At 41.9% G+C, this 16,837-nt stretch overlaps 1 protein-coding gene and 1 long non-coding RNA gene across 4 annotated transcripts in view; both read right to left on the bottom strand.

Annotated features, from left to right (window-relative positions):
* Positions 1-476: 476 nt before the first annotated feature.
* LOC309339421 lies at positions 477-12,282 on the bottom strand. Of its 2 annotated transcripts, XR_014155327.1 has the most exons (3): positions 11,419-12,282; positions 8,929-9,219; positions 477-917 (listed from the first exon to the last, which is right to left on the bottom strand). It is a non-coding gene; the product is annotated as an uncharacterized lncRNA (long non-coding RNA). The 2 variants fall into 2 exon arrangements; XR_014155328.1 differs by lacking the exon at positions 477-917 and having other exon boundaries at positions 7,871-9,219.
* Positions 12,283-13,687: 1,405 nt separating this feature from the next.
* AFG1L (AFG1 like ATPase) overlaps positions 13,688-16,837 on the bottom strand; it is a 56,440-nt gene continuing 53,290 nt past the window's right edge. For both annotated transcript variants that reach the window (XM_081857201.1, XM_081857200.1), the window contains 2 exons: positions 16,472-16,585; positions 13,688-14,157 (listed from right to left, as the gene is read on the bottom strand). In XM_081857201.1, coding sequence (XP_081713327.1) covers positions 14,011-14,157; positions 16,472-16,585 — 261 coding nt within the window. In that variant the 3' untranslated portion in view covers positions 13,688-14,010. The remainder of the gene's footprint in view (positions 14,158-16,471; positions 16,586-16,837) is intronic.

Here is a 16,837-nt window from a genome sequence, read left to right as displayed (position 1 = left end):
TTAGATCTGATGGGTTTAAGCTGATATGCCTTGAAATTATTAAAGCCATGTAGGTACATCTGTTGTGCCTAAGCTTTAAAATCAAAACCCTAAATACCTGCATGTTCAGATGCACAAGGCTAGTTTGTGCACGGCCTATGTTTCTGTTTATATATGTAGCAGAGTGTAGGTCTAAGCCTCAGGCTCATGTAACCCTCCCTGCTGTGTAGGAGCATTTTAATGTGAATTGGGGTCTACGCTTGTAAATTCCTATGTGAGCAGGCGTGTCTCAGAAGAGCCATCCATTTTGCTTGCACACCCTACCCTTATGTAAGGCATGTAGGCCATGTGTGGAACAGCCCCAGATGAAGCATATTTATACATTATTTTGATGTTCAAAGAGGCTCCATTGGTTTTTCTATTAAGACAGCCCATTTCCAATAATATAGAGTCTGGTATAACTCTGCTGCATGTAGGGGGTTTTCTTTTGCGCTTATTTCCCTTCAGTTCTGACACACACTTTCATTTTTGAGGGCAATTGTATGTTGAAGTTGTGGGATATATCCAGCCTCATATAACCAACATACTTAAGTCTAATTAACGCATGAAGTGGTTAAGACCATAGAGTAAGCCATACTTCCAGGCCTAGGTAGGTCATTTACCCATCACCCTTGTTCTCTCTTCCTTTCCACCATGTGAACCCTACCAGTTGGGATGTCTAAGCTGGATGTTCCAAGCTTAGACCATGTTGCTTAAGAAAGCCATCTTTGTGTTCCTGTACAAATAATTTAGAAACATTTACTACTTTTTGAAACTAAATTTTGTCTTTTCTTGATGCTGTATAGAAAAGCCCATGAATCTTACCTCTGAAGAGCTTGTATGTGTTTTTAACTTAACAGTCGTGTGGTCTCTTTCCATGCTAAGGGAAGTGAGGTGCTCTGGAAGAAGATCAGAAGGGGATATTTTAAAGGTCTAACCACCTATATTTCCATGCTATGCTGCATTTTTGTGTGTGATTTTAAATCTCTGCTGGGGTTCTCTCACCAAAGCCTGGATTTAGGCATGAAAAGAATTCTCCTTTTATTTTATCATATCTAGTATTCTTTATTTTAACCAAAATATTAAAACAAACAGAAGTGACCTTTCTTGTCCAAAGAAGGCTAGGTTGCCCTTCAACATGTCAGGACTTTGCTGTCTCAGCTGTTCAGGGAATGGAGCACTGAGAGGAACTTTCCCCCCTGCAGACCTGTGCATTTTTGTCTATCCATAACTGGCAGCTTCTGCTAGCATGGGTGCTGCAATTCCAAAATGAAGGCTAAAATTGAGAGCTTATTCCTTTCTTATTTTAGGGAAGTCAAATGATTTTCATTATTCTCTGGTATCATGATCAGGAATGTGACATAGGATTAGTTTGATTTTTAATGTACACTTACTGCCCTTTTAAAAATAAAAATTGCCTGGTGACTATTTTGTTTCTTTTTTGCCATTCTACTGTGACATTTCTAGTATATCTTCCATGAACAGCCATCTTATAAGAAGATTCCAGTCCTTTCTGTCTCATCAGAACCCATAATCCATTATTCATGCTCTTGTAATTTCAAGGCTAGACTACTGTAATGTTCTTAGCATGGTGCTACCTTTGGTTATGGTCTGGAAGCTTCAATTTGTTCAGAATGTGGAACCAATCCTTTGATAGGTTGATAACCCACAGAACATTACACATGTGCTCCAACATCTGTGACTTCCCATTAGTTTCTAGGCACAAGGTGTTTTGACCTGTAAAGCGCTTAATGACATGAGCCTACACCTCATCATGGCTGTTATGTTTAGTCTTTCCAAACCAGGTTTTAGACCACTAGAGATAGTGGTTCTGTGCCAGAAATACTTGTTGTTTTCATTTGAAAAAATTGAGAATCTCATGGAAGATTTAACCTTCACAATAATATCTTCCCTCAAAATTTGACCACACAACTTTATTAACTCATACTGCTGATGTGTACTTAGTATTGCCTGCCCTCCTCTTCTTAAAAATAAAAATAAAAATTCACTTCCTGTCTCAACACACAACTATAAAAGGTACAGTATGGCCACATCTTACATGGTGGGTTCAGTTCCAAGGGTTCTGTGTATACACAAAAATGCATGTACTCAAGCCACCCCCTTGGAACCACCCCTACCTGAGCATCTCCTGCCTTCCAGAGCCAGGGTGCTCAGTAGGCCTTGCTGGGTTTTCCCAGCATAGAAGGAGCTTTTAAGCTCTCTGTCTTGCTTTGCTGGGCAAAGCGTACACCAGCTCCTGAAGGCTAAAGATGTGGGCACAAGATGTCACAGGAACTCAGCCCAATGAGTCTGTACACTCTTCTGTTTACAGTGGTACCTCGGGTTACATACGCTTCAGGTTACAGACTCCGCTAACCCAGAAATAGTACCTCGGGTTAAGAACTTTGCTTCAGGATGAGAACAGAAATCGTGCAGTGGCAGCGCGGCGGCAACAGGAGGCCCCATTAGCTAAAGTGGTGCTTCAGGTTAAGAACAGTTTCAGGTTAAGTACGGACCTCCAGAACGAATTAAGTACTTAACCTGAGGTACCACTGTATTTTGCATCTACTATGCTCCCCCCACTGGTTTGGAAAGTGGTGCCCACACCATGTTAGCCACAATACATATGTATCCTGTATTTATCCTGTCATTTCTTACGAAATACTGTATTTTGTCCCAAACCAGCTTTGATCTGAATTGAGAATTGGAACAACCCAGCTGTGTTTTAAGATGGCATTGTGTACGTACCCCTACTATAGTCACTGGAACTTATTCCTGGGCTGCAATCATCATTATTACTTACCTTTCTGGGTGCAAGCATGATTAAATGCACTGGGACTTTCTTCCAAGTAAACATGCATAGGATTACAGTATTAAATGGCAACAGAGGCATGGACCAAGTTATAATATTTAATAGGAATATTGTTCCAAACTTTTCTGGGGATTTTTGCTGCAAATTTCTATAAACCAGTACAGAAAGACTGGGGGAGCTAAACCAGTGCAGAAAAGCCGGGGGGGGGGGGAGCCTTCTGATCAGCCTTTTAGTGCAGATTCTATTTTTTTTACAGCGATACAAGGAATTGGGAGCTTTCTTTTTCTAAGCATACAATTTAGAGGAACTGGTTTTCACTCAATCATATTGCCTAGGTCATGACCTGTTGTATAACTTTGTTAGGCCAGATGAAAGGATCAGAGCCATCAGGGGCACGCTCCCATGCTTCCATGATAGCCAAGCAAAATGGCCATTAGAACGAGAGAGAAAAGATTATCCTCTGTCATTTAACATTTGGATGAGCACCAAGCCAGCTTCCTTCCAGATCTGTGCTTTGTGTTTCTTTATTGCTATAATCCAGTTACCCTGAGAACCTGGCTTTTTTTTTTTTTTTTTTTAAAGGAATCCATGGTTTCAAATACCCTCATAATATTGTTGTGCCTATTCCTTTCTATGATAGAAGCATAAAGCCATGGGCTGAGAGCAGATTAATGGACTGATATCTTGCTAAGAACAGACATTAGGGGCAGATACACCTAACGCTCTTCAGCGCTTTTATCTCCCCTCTACAGTGGGTAGGGCTACATATTATGGACAAACACATTGAAAACACTTGGAAGAAATGGTCACTTCCAGAGGGGCTGATCAGGAATTGAGTAGTTTTGTGTTAGGAGGTGGTTCTTAACCCTTTCCCCACCCATTTTCTTGCCCCAAAATGTTCCCTGAACCACTTACCCACCTCCGTTTTGGTTGCTCTGGGAGTTGTGGTAGGGTAATTGAGGATAGGGAAAGGCCTAAGCACCATAGCTGCCAACTTTTCACTTTTTTAAAGGGAAATTCCCTTATTCCGAATAGGATTCCTCGCCAGAAAAGGGAAAAGTTGACAGCTATGGTAAGCACCCCATCTTATTTGTTGCTTCTCCTCCAAAATGGCAGCTTCCTAGGGTTGCTGATTGACTATAAAAGAAGTGTTTGGGCTGCTCCTGTACCTTTGACAACAACTGGATCTTTAGAAACCAGCCTGTAGCTTTCCATGACATGGATATAAGCATCACAGCCTGCTAATGTCTGTAGATCAATTGCAGTTAACCACACGGGAGCCATGTCTGCTTTAGAAAGTTGGTAACTCTGGCATAGTTAAGCAGCACTTAAATCACAATCACACCAACACTTTTCATACCCCTGCCACTATTTTTGTCATGCAACCTTTTTGCATATCAAGTACACTTATACAAGGACGGGCATGGACTCCACCCTCATCCTGGCTACTTCTTGATATTTCTCTTTTCATTCACTCTAGGCTAGGCTAAAGTGTGAATGCTTACCCACATGTTATACAAACCCTCCTGACCTCAGTCTCACAGCTTGTATGAACAAGCATGCTCTTGCCAGACTTTTCTGGTGCTGGCATCTCTTGTGTGGCTGTTTTTGTACATGAGTTGTGCTATGGGCCACTGTTTATGTCTTTCCTGGCCCTTAATCTGTTTTCACCCCTCTCTTATATTAGCAAAGTAGGTTAAAGGTAAAGTACCCCTGGACAGTTAAGTCCAGTCAAAGGCGACTTTGGGGTATGGCACTCATCTCGCTTCAAGCCGAGGGAGCCGACGTTTGTCCACAGACAGCTTTCCGGGTCATTGGCCAGCATGACTAAACCGCTACTGGTGCACAGAGTACCATGATGAATGCTAGAGCGCACGGAAACGCCGTTTACATTCCCGCCACAGCGGTACCTATTTATCTACTTGTGTCGGTGTGCTTTCGAACTGCTAGGTTGGCAGAAGCTGGGACAAAGCAATGGGTGCTCACTCCGTCACGCAGATTCGAACTGCTGACCTTCTGATCAGCAAGCCCAAGAGCAGGCACCCCCAAACTCGGACCACAGTGCCAGTACCCTATGTGGATAGTGAATTTTAGATCCTATGTCAGGGATGCTTTGGAAGGATAGCCCCAAAGCCTCTTCTAATTTCTCCACTAAGTTGTCCGAGGACGCAGTGTGGAAAACAGTGACATGGCTGGTGTCTGTGTGGTTATTGGGTCTTCTCTGAAAAGTACTCCAAGTCCTGCCCTAACCTTGTTCCCTCGTAGACCTTTGGCAAAGATCCTGCTGCTGCTTGACATTTCTTTGGCTGATAAAGGAAACTCTGAACTCAGCCAGCGCTTGCTTTGCTGCTTAGATGCAGAGCCTCTAAATGACCCACTAGACGGAAGCAGCCCTCCAGAAAGGGGATGGGAGGAAGCTGTGAAGCAGATAAGAGGACACAGAACAGGGCTGGCCAAGGGACACCAGGAAGAGTCAAAGCAGGGGCAGACAACATGGTGCCCTCCAGATGTTGTGGGCTACAGCAACCCTGACCATTGGCATGCTGGCTGGAAGGCACCACATTGGCTAGCCTGTTCAGGATTTGATCTGATGTTGAGCTGGGGCAAGTGTAAGGCAGGGAATTGTTGTGGCTCAGAGCATCTGCTTGGCAGGCATAACATCCAAGGTTCAATCCCTGGCATCTCCTGGTAGGGTTGGGAGAGACTCCTGTCTGAAACCCTGGAGAGTCAATTTAGGCAATACAGAACTTGGTGGACCAGCTAGGGTTCTGATTCAGTTTGGCAGCTTCCTGAGCTCCTACCTAAGCTCTGAATCTTGCTTGTCCACCATAGAAAGCCACTGTGTAGGTGCCAAGTCTCAGTTTTGGAGGGCCTTGGACAGGGCACAATTCGTAGAGACCCCCTGCCCCATGGTTTTACCTCCTCATTTTATCAAGTTTGGTGGTTTCATGCCGGTGGGCCTCCTGACACTCATTGTGTACACTCAGTAGATGACTGGCATTGAGTGGTCTTATTTTAACATTAAGTGGCTAATTAATTCCTCCTCCTCTTTCTCCTCCTCCTCTTCTTCTTCTTCTTCAATAGGTATTAACTGCAATAAAATATCTCCCAGATTCTAAAATGCAGAGTGGTATCTAAGCATGATGTGTAACATCGTACAAAGATACACTGTACAGCTAGTATCTTGGCTACAAGCTGCCTGAAGGGTTCCTATTTGTTCTCTTTTGCACTATTTTTAAACTATCTGCACAATCCCATGCATATTTACTCAGAAGTAAGCCCCACTTACTTCTCCAAGGAGGCTAATTCCCCAGCAAGTGTCTGCAGCCTGAATGAAAGGGTCATCAACCAACTGATTTATTGGAAATGTGTCACTTTTATTCATTCGTTCGTTTTAGGGATTTATATCCCACCTTTCGTCTTTGCTTCAAGACAGCTAACAACCAAAACAATAATTGAATGGAAAATATAATGAGTACGTGAAGCCCAAGGCTTGGCTTTCTGACATCAGCTTTATGCAATCAACTAGTGTTACTGTTATTAAGAAGGGCTCAGCATGCCATGAAAAATCAAGTTCAAGTAGACTGGATATTATAGAATCTGCCATGGTGTTCGGGGCTGTGGATTTTGAACTTCCAAAGACTTTGTGGTTCCATCCATGCTAGTAAGCAGAGCAGTAGAACAGAACCACCCAAAGATGCAACAGAGGTTTTGGCATGCTAGGACCCTCCCCAGGAATTGGGTGTGTCTGCTGATGCTGATTTAAAAAGAGGGGTGAAACCGTTCCCAGTGGGAGCTGCATTGTGCACAAAAGCCCTGTGGCAGGAGTAAAATGTTAGAAACATCTAAAATCTGACAGTGACAAAGGTGTGTTTATTTAGCACGAGTTCTTATGGACCCCCCAATGTATTCAGTCCTCAGGGAAATTCTTGTAAAAGCTACCCCATCAACTGTGATGTCTTACCCAACAAGGCTCCTGCATTTACACTGGTAGATTCTTAACGTAAAAGATACTCTATGGTTATTTTTGAGACTATCTGAGCCAGTTAGACATGCGGTCCCTTAAACATCACAGTGAAATGAAGATACAACCAACCCTCTTATAGAGTGAACTCAGAAGCACTTCTTCCCTGAATAACAGTGATTATATTCTGCCATCTTGGGGCTGCATTCAAACTTGCAGTCAAATTCTAGGTCTTGAACGTCCAGCAAGCAAATGTAGAATTTTCACAACCATAATCTTGCAGTTCTCCAGACAAATAGATTAATTAATTAAGTCATACATACGTAGAATATACTTGTCCATAATGGTCCCAGGGCGTGGCCTGAAGGCTGATTGCAGCAATCTTGTTGAAGCCAGATCTAAGTCCTCTCAGTGCCAGCGGAGGACCACTTGGAAACTCAAAAGTATGCATACCCTCCAACATTTCTCTGATGAAAATAGGGATGTCCCATGCCACCACCACCACCACCACCACCACCCACTCTGGGTGCCTTCCGACATATATAAAAACATTACAAAACATTAAACATAAAAAGCTTCCCTATATAGGGCTGCCTTCAGATGACTCAGGGGTCGCATAACTCCATACCCTCCAACATTTCTCCAATGAAAATCCTAAGGAAAAGTGGGACATTCTGGGATCACAGAAACCGGGACAGCTTCCATAAATCTGGGGCTGTCCCTGGAAAATAGGGACACTTAGAGGGTGTGAGTGTGCTGCCTTGAGTTCCAGGGAATAATAAACAAATTGTTGTTTTATGATCAACTGGTGACCACCTTTCTAAAAACAAGAAAAGAACAATCTTTTAAGAGTGTAAGAAGAGTCTTGTTGGACCTGACTATGAGCCGAATCCAGCATTCTGTTTCCCACCATGACCAATCAGATGCCTTTGGGAAACCCACAAGCAGGACATGAGAGCAAGGTCTCCTCTCTCCTGCTGCTGTTGCCCAGTACCTGGGATTCAGAGGCATGGCACCTCTGATCTTGGCGGTAGTATATGGCCATCCTGACTTGCAGCCATTGGCAGCCCCCTTCATTCATTGTTTGAGCATTTCAATGACAACAACATTTTCAATGACAATTACAGTTCTAGAACATAGCATTTTGGTTCTAACCCATTTAAGAATTTTTGAAAATCTGTTTTTTCTCTTTCAGACAGCACAAGAGTGGGAAAGTTGGCAGTGGCTGATCCCTGATGAACAATAAACAGAGATGGGCCAATAATTTTATTTATTTAGGTATTACGTACTTTGTTACCCTTCACTGTACGGTTACAGGGTGATGCAGAACTTAATAGGTGGAATTCAACATCATGCTAAGTGGGGTAAGCACACAGGGAGTGAGGCCCACCCTCTCCTCTTCCTGTTCGTCCCCTAAACCTGTTCTATGTTTCCCCTCAACCGCCCAGATCAGATTTAGGGGGGACATGGGGCATGTGGAGGGGAGAGTCTCATTGTGCAGAACTCATTCTGCACCTGCAGCAACTTAGTTGACTCTTGCCCACTGAGACACATCAATATATGTTCTAAAACTGATTGAAACATCAATACAAAAGAAACACAAAAAATAAAAAAAGAATATAGCAGAGGATCCCCTACGAACTAATGTCAGACAGATTATGCTTCGTCACCTTCAAAAGCCTGATGAAAGGAACGTCACCATTCTCCTAAAATGTGTGCACCTCAGGTGGGTGAAGAAAAATAATATTGAGGGCTAAGGAAGGCTAACTGTGGCTACTATGTGTTAATATAAAAAGTGAGAAAGCATTACAAGTACAAAAAAAGAGGACAGAGGGGAATACAAATTTGCCTACATTCAGACACAAGTTTAGAAATACAGTGGTACCTCGGGTTACAGACGCTTCAGGTTACAGACTGCTAACCCAGAAATAGTACCTCGGGTTAAGAACTTTACCTCAGGATGGGAACAGAAATTGCACGGCGGCAGCAGAAGGCCCCATTAGCTAAAGTGGTGCTTCAGGTTAAGAATAGTTTCAGGTTAAGAACGGACCTCCAGAACGAATTAAGTTCTTAACCCGAGGTACCACTGTAATAGCTATTTCTGATACATCTCAACCTGGGGAGGAGAACTTACGTAGCGACCTGTGTGCTTGCAGAGTTTGGTGTCTTGGTGTGAGCTGTTGATGGGCAAATTCCTGGTCACACGGCAGCTCTTCAAACAGAGTACTGTCCTCCAAGATGCTCTTGGGTGGGCCTATTTAAAAGCAATGGGAGGCTTCTAGCATCACAGATTGTGCCTTGTGATGGTGCACACAGAAAAGGACACATGTGCTTTCTTGAGCTCTGCTGCAGACAAACTGAGTTGAACACTTGGTGGTGCTAGATGCCGACATATGGAGTCTGTGCTTCTGGTGTTTCCTTAAAACTGCATTCAGGAACAGACAGCAAATTCACAGCTTTCAGCTACAAGTAAGAATATCAATTTCAGAACATTATATTGAGATGCAACTTTATTATTTTAATGGGATCATTAACTGAGGGGAATGTGTTATTCCAGTGCCCTGTATCACACAACCATAACTGCAGTTATTTTTTGTTATCATGAATAAATATGATTGGCATGTACCTGAGTGGCAAAGCAGGTTGTGGCTGGAATATAACAGAATAAAGATGGCATAATGTATTCTGCTATCAAAGAATTCAAATTTCTGAAGTTCTTTCAACCTGACGATGATTGCTTCCACACCACCCCTTTTTCCTGGAATTGCCATCCTTTGTTCACTCTTTTTTTACAGGCTGCACCTTCTTTTTTAAAAAATGTTTTTCAGGGCAATAAAATACACTTGCAGGGCAATAAAACCCAGTGTAGACGAGCAAATAACAGTTTTCAGTTCTCTTGAACCTTTATTAAATATTTCCTGTTTGCAGGTCCTGCCCATTTCATAACTTTTTGTTTATCATGACTGGGAGATTAGTGACAAAGAGCATCTTTAAATTTTCTCAGTGTCAGTTTCTGTTTTCTGGGGTAGAGGAGAGCATGGTTACTGATTTATTCTCTTTCCCCCAATTGTTTTTCTAGCAAAATCTTTTCATTTTTGGGGCTACCAACAATATTGTAGAAAATTGAGCTGCACCTACAGATGCACTATTTCTTTTTTCTCGAATTTTTTAAATTTGATTTTCAAAAATATAAACATGTAACAAAACAATTCAGAATCCGAATATTGAGATTACTCTGAATCTCCTGACTTCCCCCATCCCTTCCATGGGACCTATTGATCCTACTCTCCACTGCACATCAATACTTTCCCAATTTTTTAATCTTTCTAAATTGTTACACTACAAGTGTGTCTAAAATTCTGCCAGTGTTTTAACCTGCTTACAATGATCTTTTATATAAATTATAAACTTTTCCCATTCTTTTTAAAAGTTCTTGTCTTCTAGATTCCTGAGCTTCCCAGTTAATTTTGCCATTTCAGCATAGTCCATCAACTATCCACTGATGGTTGACAGATGCACATTTCCTTCTCTCAGGAGTGTTAAGTTCATGGCTAGGATTTTCAAAAACATTGTAAGAAGCAAAGGCTTGGACATCACCCATAGGACCTAATGCTAAAGTAGACAGATTTTTTTTTCCTTTTTCCCATGGAGGTAGCCTCCTTGGCAGGTGTGGGGAACCTTTTGACTTCTGGATGTGGCTGAACTACAACTCCCATCAGTCCCATCAGCAAGCATGACCAATGGCTAAGGACATACCATCTTGGATAGACTTTAAAGGGGGATTAGACAGGTTCATGGAAGATGAAGGTTATAAATGGCTCCTAGCCAGGTTGTGCTATTTCACGTATGCCTCTGAATACCACTTGCTGGGAATTACAAGCAGGGAGAGTGCTGTTGGGCTCAGGCCTTGGTTGTGGGTTTCCCGTAGGTATCCACTGTGAGAGCAAGAGGCTGTTATCTATTTTTAGTATATTGGAATGGAAGTTAAAGGTAAAGGTACCCCTGCCCGTACGGGCCAGTCGTGTCCGACTCTAGGGTTGTGCGCTCATCTCACTTAAGAGGCCGGGGGCCAGCGCTGTCCGGAGACACTTCCAGGTCACGTGGCCAGTGTGACAAAGCTGCTCCGGCGAGCCGGCACCAGCGCAGCACACAGAAACGCCGTTTACCTTCCCGCTATAAAGCGGTACCTATTTATCTACTTGCACTTGGGGGTGCTTTCAAACTGCTAGGTGGGCAGGAGCTGGGACCGAAAGACGGGAGCTCACCCCACCGCGGGGATTCGAACCGCCGACCATACGATCAGCAAGTCCTAGGCACTGAGGTTTTGCCCACAGCGCCACCCGCATCCCCTGGAATGGAAGTTACCACCAGTCTTTTCTAATGGAAAAATTGATAAATTGAAATAATACCTGATGTTTAATAATAACCCCTGGACAATTTTAATATGGATTATATTTATGGGCTCATTCTTTACTTGGGGTTGATTCTTTTGGGTGGTTTGCATATGCACACATATCTATAATACGACAGCATAGTTGTCGCCTTCTGTGGCAAAATCATAGCTAACATTTCAGTCCTGTGCATTTGTATTCAGTTGAATGCAAGCAAATTCAGTGGGGCTTACTTCTTAGGGCTGTATCCAATGTCGCTATTCCACGAGTTCAGCAGACTTCCACCTGCACAGTGGAACTCTTCTCCACCATACAGCACATCCTCAAAATCTGCTCCAGAGGGTTCATGGAATAGAGATTAATGGGGAGAAGAGGAGGAGGAGTATATTAAATTGCCACACCCTTTCCCTTGAAATATTATGATATTGCAACTAGATGCTGGTAGTAGGTTTTAAATATAATTGACATTTTTATTTACACTTTGTATTCCACAAGGCTTATACACTTAAAATGGATTTTACAATTATGGCAATAATCTTCCACATTCAACTATTTCTTACACGTTGTCCTTTGGCATCTTGGAAGGGCTTTTGCAGGTATACAATGGTATACAATTTTCAAGAAGTAAAATAAATATTCCAGTTTGGTTTGGTTGCCTCCAGACTCTGATGAAGTTGCTAACTATTACTCATTACTGTCCCTGTGTCTCACTTGGCTCTCTGCAGAAAACCTTCCAAGAGGTGAAGAAACAAGGTTATTCCCCGTTGCCTAAGAGGTGGTCTACAACAAATCCAGCAGTGGTCCGTGGGAATCAAGCTACTACAATGTGGAATTGCTAACTTTTTCCTAAGCGTGCCTGGCAGACAGTTGCCACAGCAGATACAGCAGTACCCAGCATGGAGGGGAAACAATAGGGGGAAATGTACTTATTTCTCACCATCAAATACACAGTCCTTTGTGTTCACAAAGCTATCAGAACTATCTTCCACCTATGAAGTTTAGTAAAAGTACTGTAACTTAGCTCAGCTGCCTTTAGGATCAGGACTGACACAATGTGTGTTTATGGGTCCACATAAAACCTCGTCAATCTTGGTCAATATGGTCTGGAAGATGACAAAGACCTCATCATACGTCTTTCTGTTCCTGTGGCTGTGAGGATAGAGAACAGGTCTATGGGGTGGGAAGGATTGTTTCTAGTTCACCCCCCCGCGCCGCTTTTTGCAGCAGATGCCATTCTTGCTAGCAGAGCACCCACAAAATAATCTTTTTTCTCCTTTTCCTTGTCATACAGCTTTCGACCTTTAAAACAGCTTGTGTCCTTCAAACAAAAGTGGTTATACTGTTTGTATTGCCTGTCTGGAAGCATTTTTTCCTAGTGGATTTGATTTCTCAAGTAGCCCATGGGCAACTATTATGGAAGGAATGTTGGTTTCTCTTTCTATGCATGGCCCTATTTAACTCACAAAATAGTGGCTGCTTGCTGGTTGTCTGCATTTGTCCACTGCAAGACATTGTCTTTAACTAGCCCTGGAGTAAATAGCCATAACTATCAGTGTTGACCTCCTGCTCATTGTTTAGTAGGTTTATGAATTTATATACCTATTCTAGTAAAATTGTCCTTTATATTCATAAGCCAGTTTTGGTGCTCCTGCTTACTGTACCATGGTGGTCGGCACTGGGAAGTGTGCCTTTGAGGATGCCAGACTGTGCATTGTTTGTGGTGTACATTGGGTATCCAAGAGTTATGCTACCAACACCATTCATTGACTGGTACCTTTCCTAAATGAACAATGTTGGCGGTCTTATTAGTAAAGCAATATCATGACTGATGGGTGGTTGAACTGCTAAGAGATGTTTCTGTGTTTGCATTGCTTTCTCCTGTGCTGTTTAGTAAAAGAGCATGATCCACCAATGTTACACGTGGCAATGGTGACTATCTGGTGTAGAAGGATCACTGCATTGTGGTGGCGGGTATATGAGTGCGTGTAGATTTGCACTTACTGTCTTGTGCATAGCTGCTTGAAAAGATCCTCAGCATCAGGCGGGAAGGAGGACAGCTTAGTCAAATTCCAATATAAAGTCCATTTTCACTACCAGTACAAAGTTCACCTCAAATCTTGTAAGATTGTCCTATCTGGTCTGCCTATACAAGACACAGTGAGTTCACTTTTGCTTTGATACTTATCCACTTATTGGCATTTTTTACTCTTGGTTCTATAATTCCACTTTTATTTTCTCTTTGCGCCCTCCCTATCAGAAGAATTTGAGACAGGGGGTCACATATACAGGCAATGGAATAACAATAAGTAGGTCTACTGTGGCAGTAGGCAAGCAGAAATAAGAAATGTATTTAGAATGGCAGAGCTACCAAAATGCTATTATGTGATTTTGTACTTAGTAAAATGAGAAACTGATTTTGTTAGTTGCTGCCCAGAATCATTAAAAAAAATAAATTCAAGGGTACTGAAGGTGCAGTTATCTGTAGCCGAAATACTAGAGATAGGCAGGTGCAATAATATGTACTTAATTTGCCTGGTTTGAGCCTACCATTTGTTCGAGCTGTAGTTTTTCAAGTATGATATACAAATGCAGTCCATAAACTATGTGGCACTCCTTTTCACATAATTTGTAGATTAAAACTGGATTTGGATTCTTGGTCAGGAAAGACTTCATGTTAGGCTGGACTTCCACACATAGGCATAAAACTGTTCCCACCAGCATTCCAGCATGTAACCTGTCCCTTGTTAACACATAAAAAGGCAAATGTTTAGGAAGTAAGGTGTGAGTTAGAACTCTTCTTCTTTACAACTACTATTTGTGTTTTGCTAGTCTTTTTGCAACTGTGGCTGGTTGCTCCTGTCCCCTTCCTTCCAGTACTGCTCAGTCTGCATTTCCGTCAGTCGTGAGATGGTACGCTGAAGGGCAAAAATCTCCTCCTCTCCCGTGAACATTGAAAGTCCTTGAGCTGAATCCTAGAGAGAGATGGAAGCAAAGAACAATTTTTTTAAAATGCAGAGAGCATTAAAAAGAAACCAGAAAAGGAAAGACTTCTCAAACTTGCAGTGGGGCCTGAGCCCACATAGTCACAGTCCGTCCGCTCGCCTCACCCCCCCCCCCCCCAGCTTTGTGTGCAATCCATAACCATCGAGCTCCCTTTCTTCTGCATTCATGCTTTTGGGGAACAAAACTATTCTCAAATATTAAAAAAAGGATACAGGGAGCAACACCTTGCAGTTGCTGCTTTTGGCTGTGCTTCTGTGCAATATTTTTTGGTGATATTGCAGGTCTCTGCGTTACATGTTTGTGAAACACAGGCACAATTCAGCTAGCTAACTCTAAAACACAGACTTTATTACATGCACACAAACCTTTTCCAGTTAGACAGAAGTTTGAGAGGCTTTAAAAATATTTATTCCAAGAGTAGGGACTGGGACTGTTTTCTGTGGTTGATAATAGTAAAACACACACACACACACACACACACACACACACACACACACACACACTGCTTACATTGAATGGCACACATCCTTTTGCCTACACAGATAAAGGCTATTTGGATGACTCCATATATCAGTCTTCGTGCAATAAAATGGTATTGCCCATGTAACTTTTTTTTTACTGCCTGCAGTGGCAGGTTTGATGGCCTCATAGGGATAGGGAACCAATGGCCCTCCAGATGTTGGTGGACTCCATCTTCCATCAGTCCCAGCCAGCATGGCCAATGGTCGGACGTGTTGTAAGTTGCAGTTCAATAACATCTGGTTCTCCACCCCAAATATAGAGGCTAATTGAAAAGCACACATTTGTTCTATGATAACAATTAACCTATATCTTCCTTTGCCAGTGGTAAAGCCACAACAAAATATTAGGTTTAAATATCACCATAACACAGCTGGCCCTGCAGGGGCCAATGTACCGTGAGGATGAATCTCTTTCCATTCCCACCTCCCCCCATTTGTGCATCACATCACAGTTTTGTACAACATTTTTGTATGATAGAGATATTTCAGAGACACTTGTGTTTAACATATATTCAGTAATGTGTTGTTTTTTTATCCTTATCAGTTAGGAGTTAACAGACTGGGTTCACAAAACATTCCTCTCACTTTCTTTGAATTTCCTTTCACAGCAGGACTAAAATGAAAGCAAGTTTTCTCAAGTATATAACATGCTAGGACAAGGCTTTTAAAATGTGTGTTGGCTCATATTCTGAAAACATTATGCTTTCCCCCACCAAGGTGAATGGCACTAAGATAGAAAACTGTGTGAGTCTACTGTGCATTAACAGCATACACTGAAATATCAGCAACAAGAGGACTAAGCTGCAACCCTTAAATTACTTTTCAGAACCACTATATTTCTTTATAAGATATAAAAGGGAGACATTATTAGAAAAGAGTACTTATTAGGAAACCTATTTTTACTGGATAAACACTGGAAACTATTTGCCATAGATAAAATTACTTGAGGCTTCTAACTTCTGATTTAACTTTCTGTTAGGTATTAGTATTCATAAACTATATAATGTAAGAATAGAAATACAATCTTTAATGCAGAAATGCAAGCAACAGATTCTTGTATTCTGGGTTGTATTCAACCAACAATTACTCAGAGTAATTGCTTAATGACCATGACTAACGTGCTTCTGGTCCATGGGGTCACGAAGAGTCGGACACGACAAAACAACAACAACTTAGGCTCTTTAATTCCAATGGGCCTACTCTGAGTAAAAGTTAGTTAATTACAAATCCTGTGCATATCAGTTTGGGGAAGCAGTATTTATCAGCTCTCTCCTTTGTAAACCTGGAGTGATAGAGACACTTATAACACACCTATTAGACAATAAACAGATTCCCAATATGGTGGCTCAAGTAAAATAAGGTGCCTTGAGTTCCAGTCCAGGAAAAAGGTGGGATGATGATGATGATGATGATGATGATGATACAAGTGCAATGTACAAAGCTAAATGTAGCTGCACTAAATCTGAAGAACATGTATTAAAGCAGCAGCATGACCCAATATTTCTAATATATTAGAAACACATACTGAGTAAAAGATTAGAAGTATCTCTAGAATTATGCTAAAAGGGATTGGTTCAAACCATTTATGAATAGCATTGCATTAAGTTGGAATAGAAGAAAAGGTGCAACGTTGATCCTGCCAGAAAGCTACAGAATGACCGGTTAAATGCTTTTGCTGCTCACTGCCCCCCTAGCACCACCACTCAGACCAAAACCAATTATGCTCTCCTGCAACAAAGGCTCTAATGGTCATAGTGCTTACCTGGCTCAACCCCAAATCGTCCATCATTACCCTACTTTCGTCCAATCCACCATCATGGGATTCTTGAATAAATATGTTTTGGAGTGGTGCTGATGCAGAGCAAACAATACGCACCTGGAAGAGAGTGAAAAAGCTGTAGGTGCTATCATATATAGCTCCTATTTCTCCATTTGAATTTTGTAAAATTCACCATGTTTTCATTTTGTATGGTGTAAGTAGCAATTTTGATATAAACAACAACTGAAATGATTTCTGATTTTGCCAAGCGTAAGTAGCTCTCCATAAGAATGCAGAATGAAAGTGGCTTGTACTGTACCATCATTATTTCTTCACTTCACAAACACTAACCATAAACCCATTTATAAA

The sequence above is a fragment of the Podarcis erhardii genome (assembly GCF_964252035.2).
Source record: "Podarcis erhardii genome assembly, chromosome: 3".
Lineage (NCBI taxonomy): Eukaryota > Metazoa > Chordata > Lepidosauria > Squamata > Lacertidae > Podarcis > Podarcis erhardii.
This window is presented reverse-complemented; position numbering and strand designations above follow the sequence as displayed.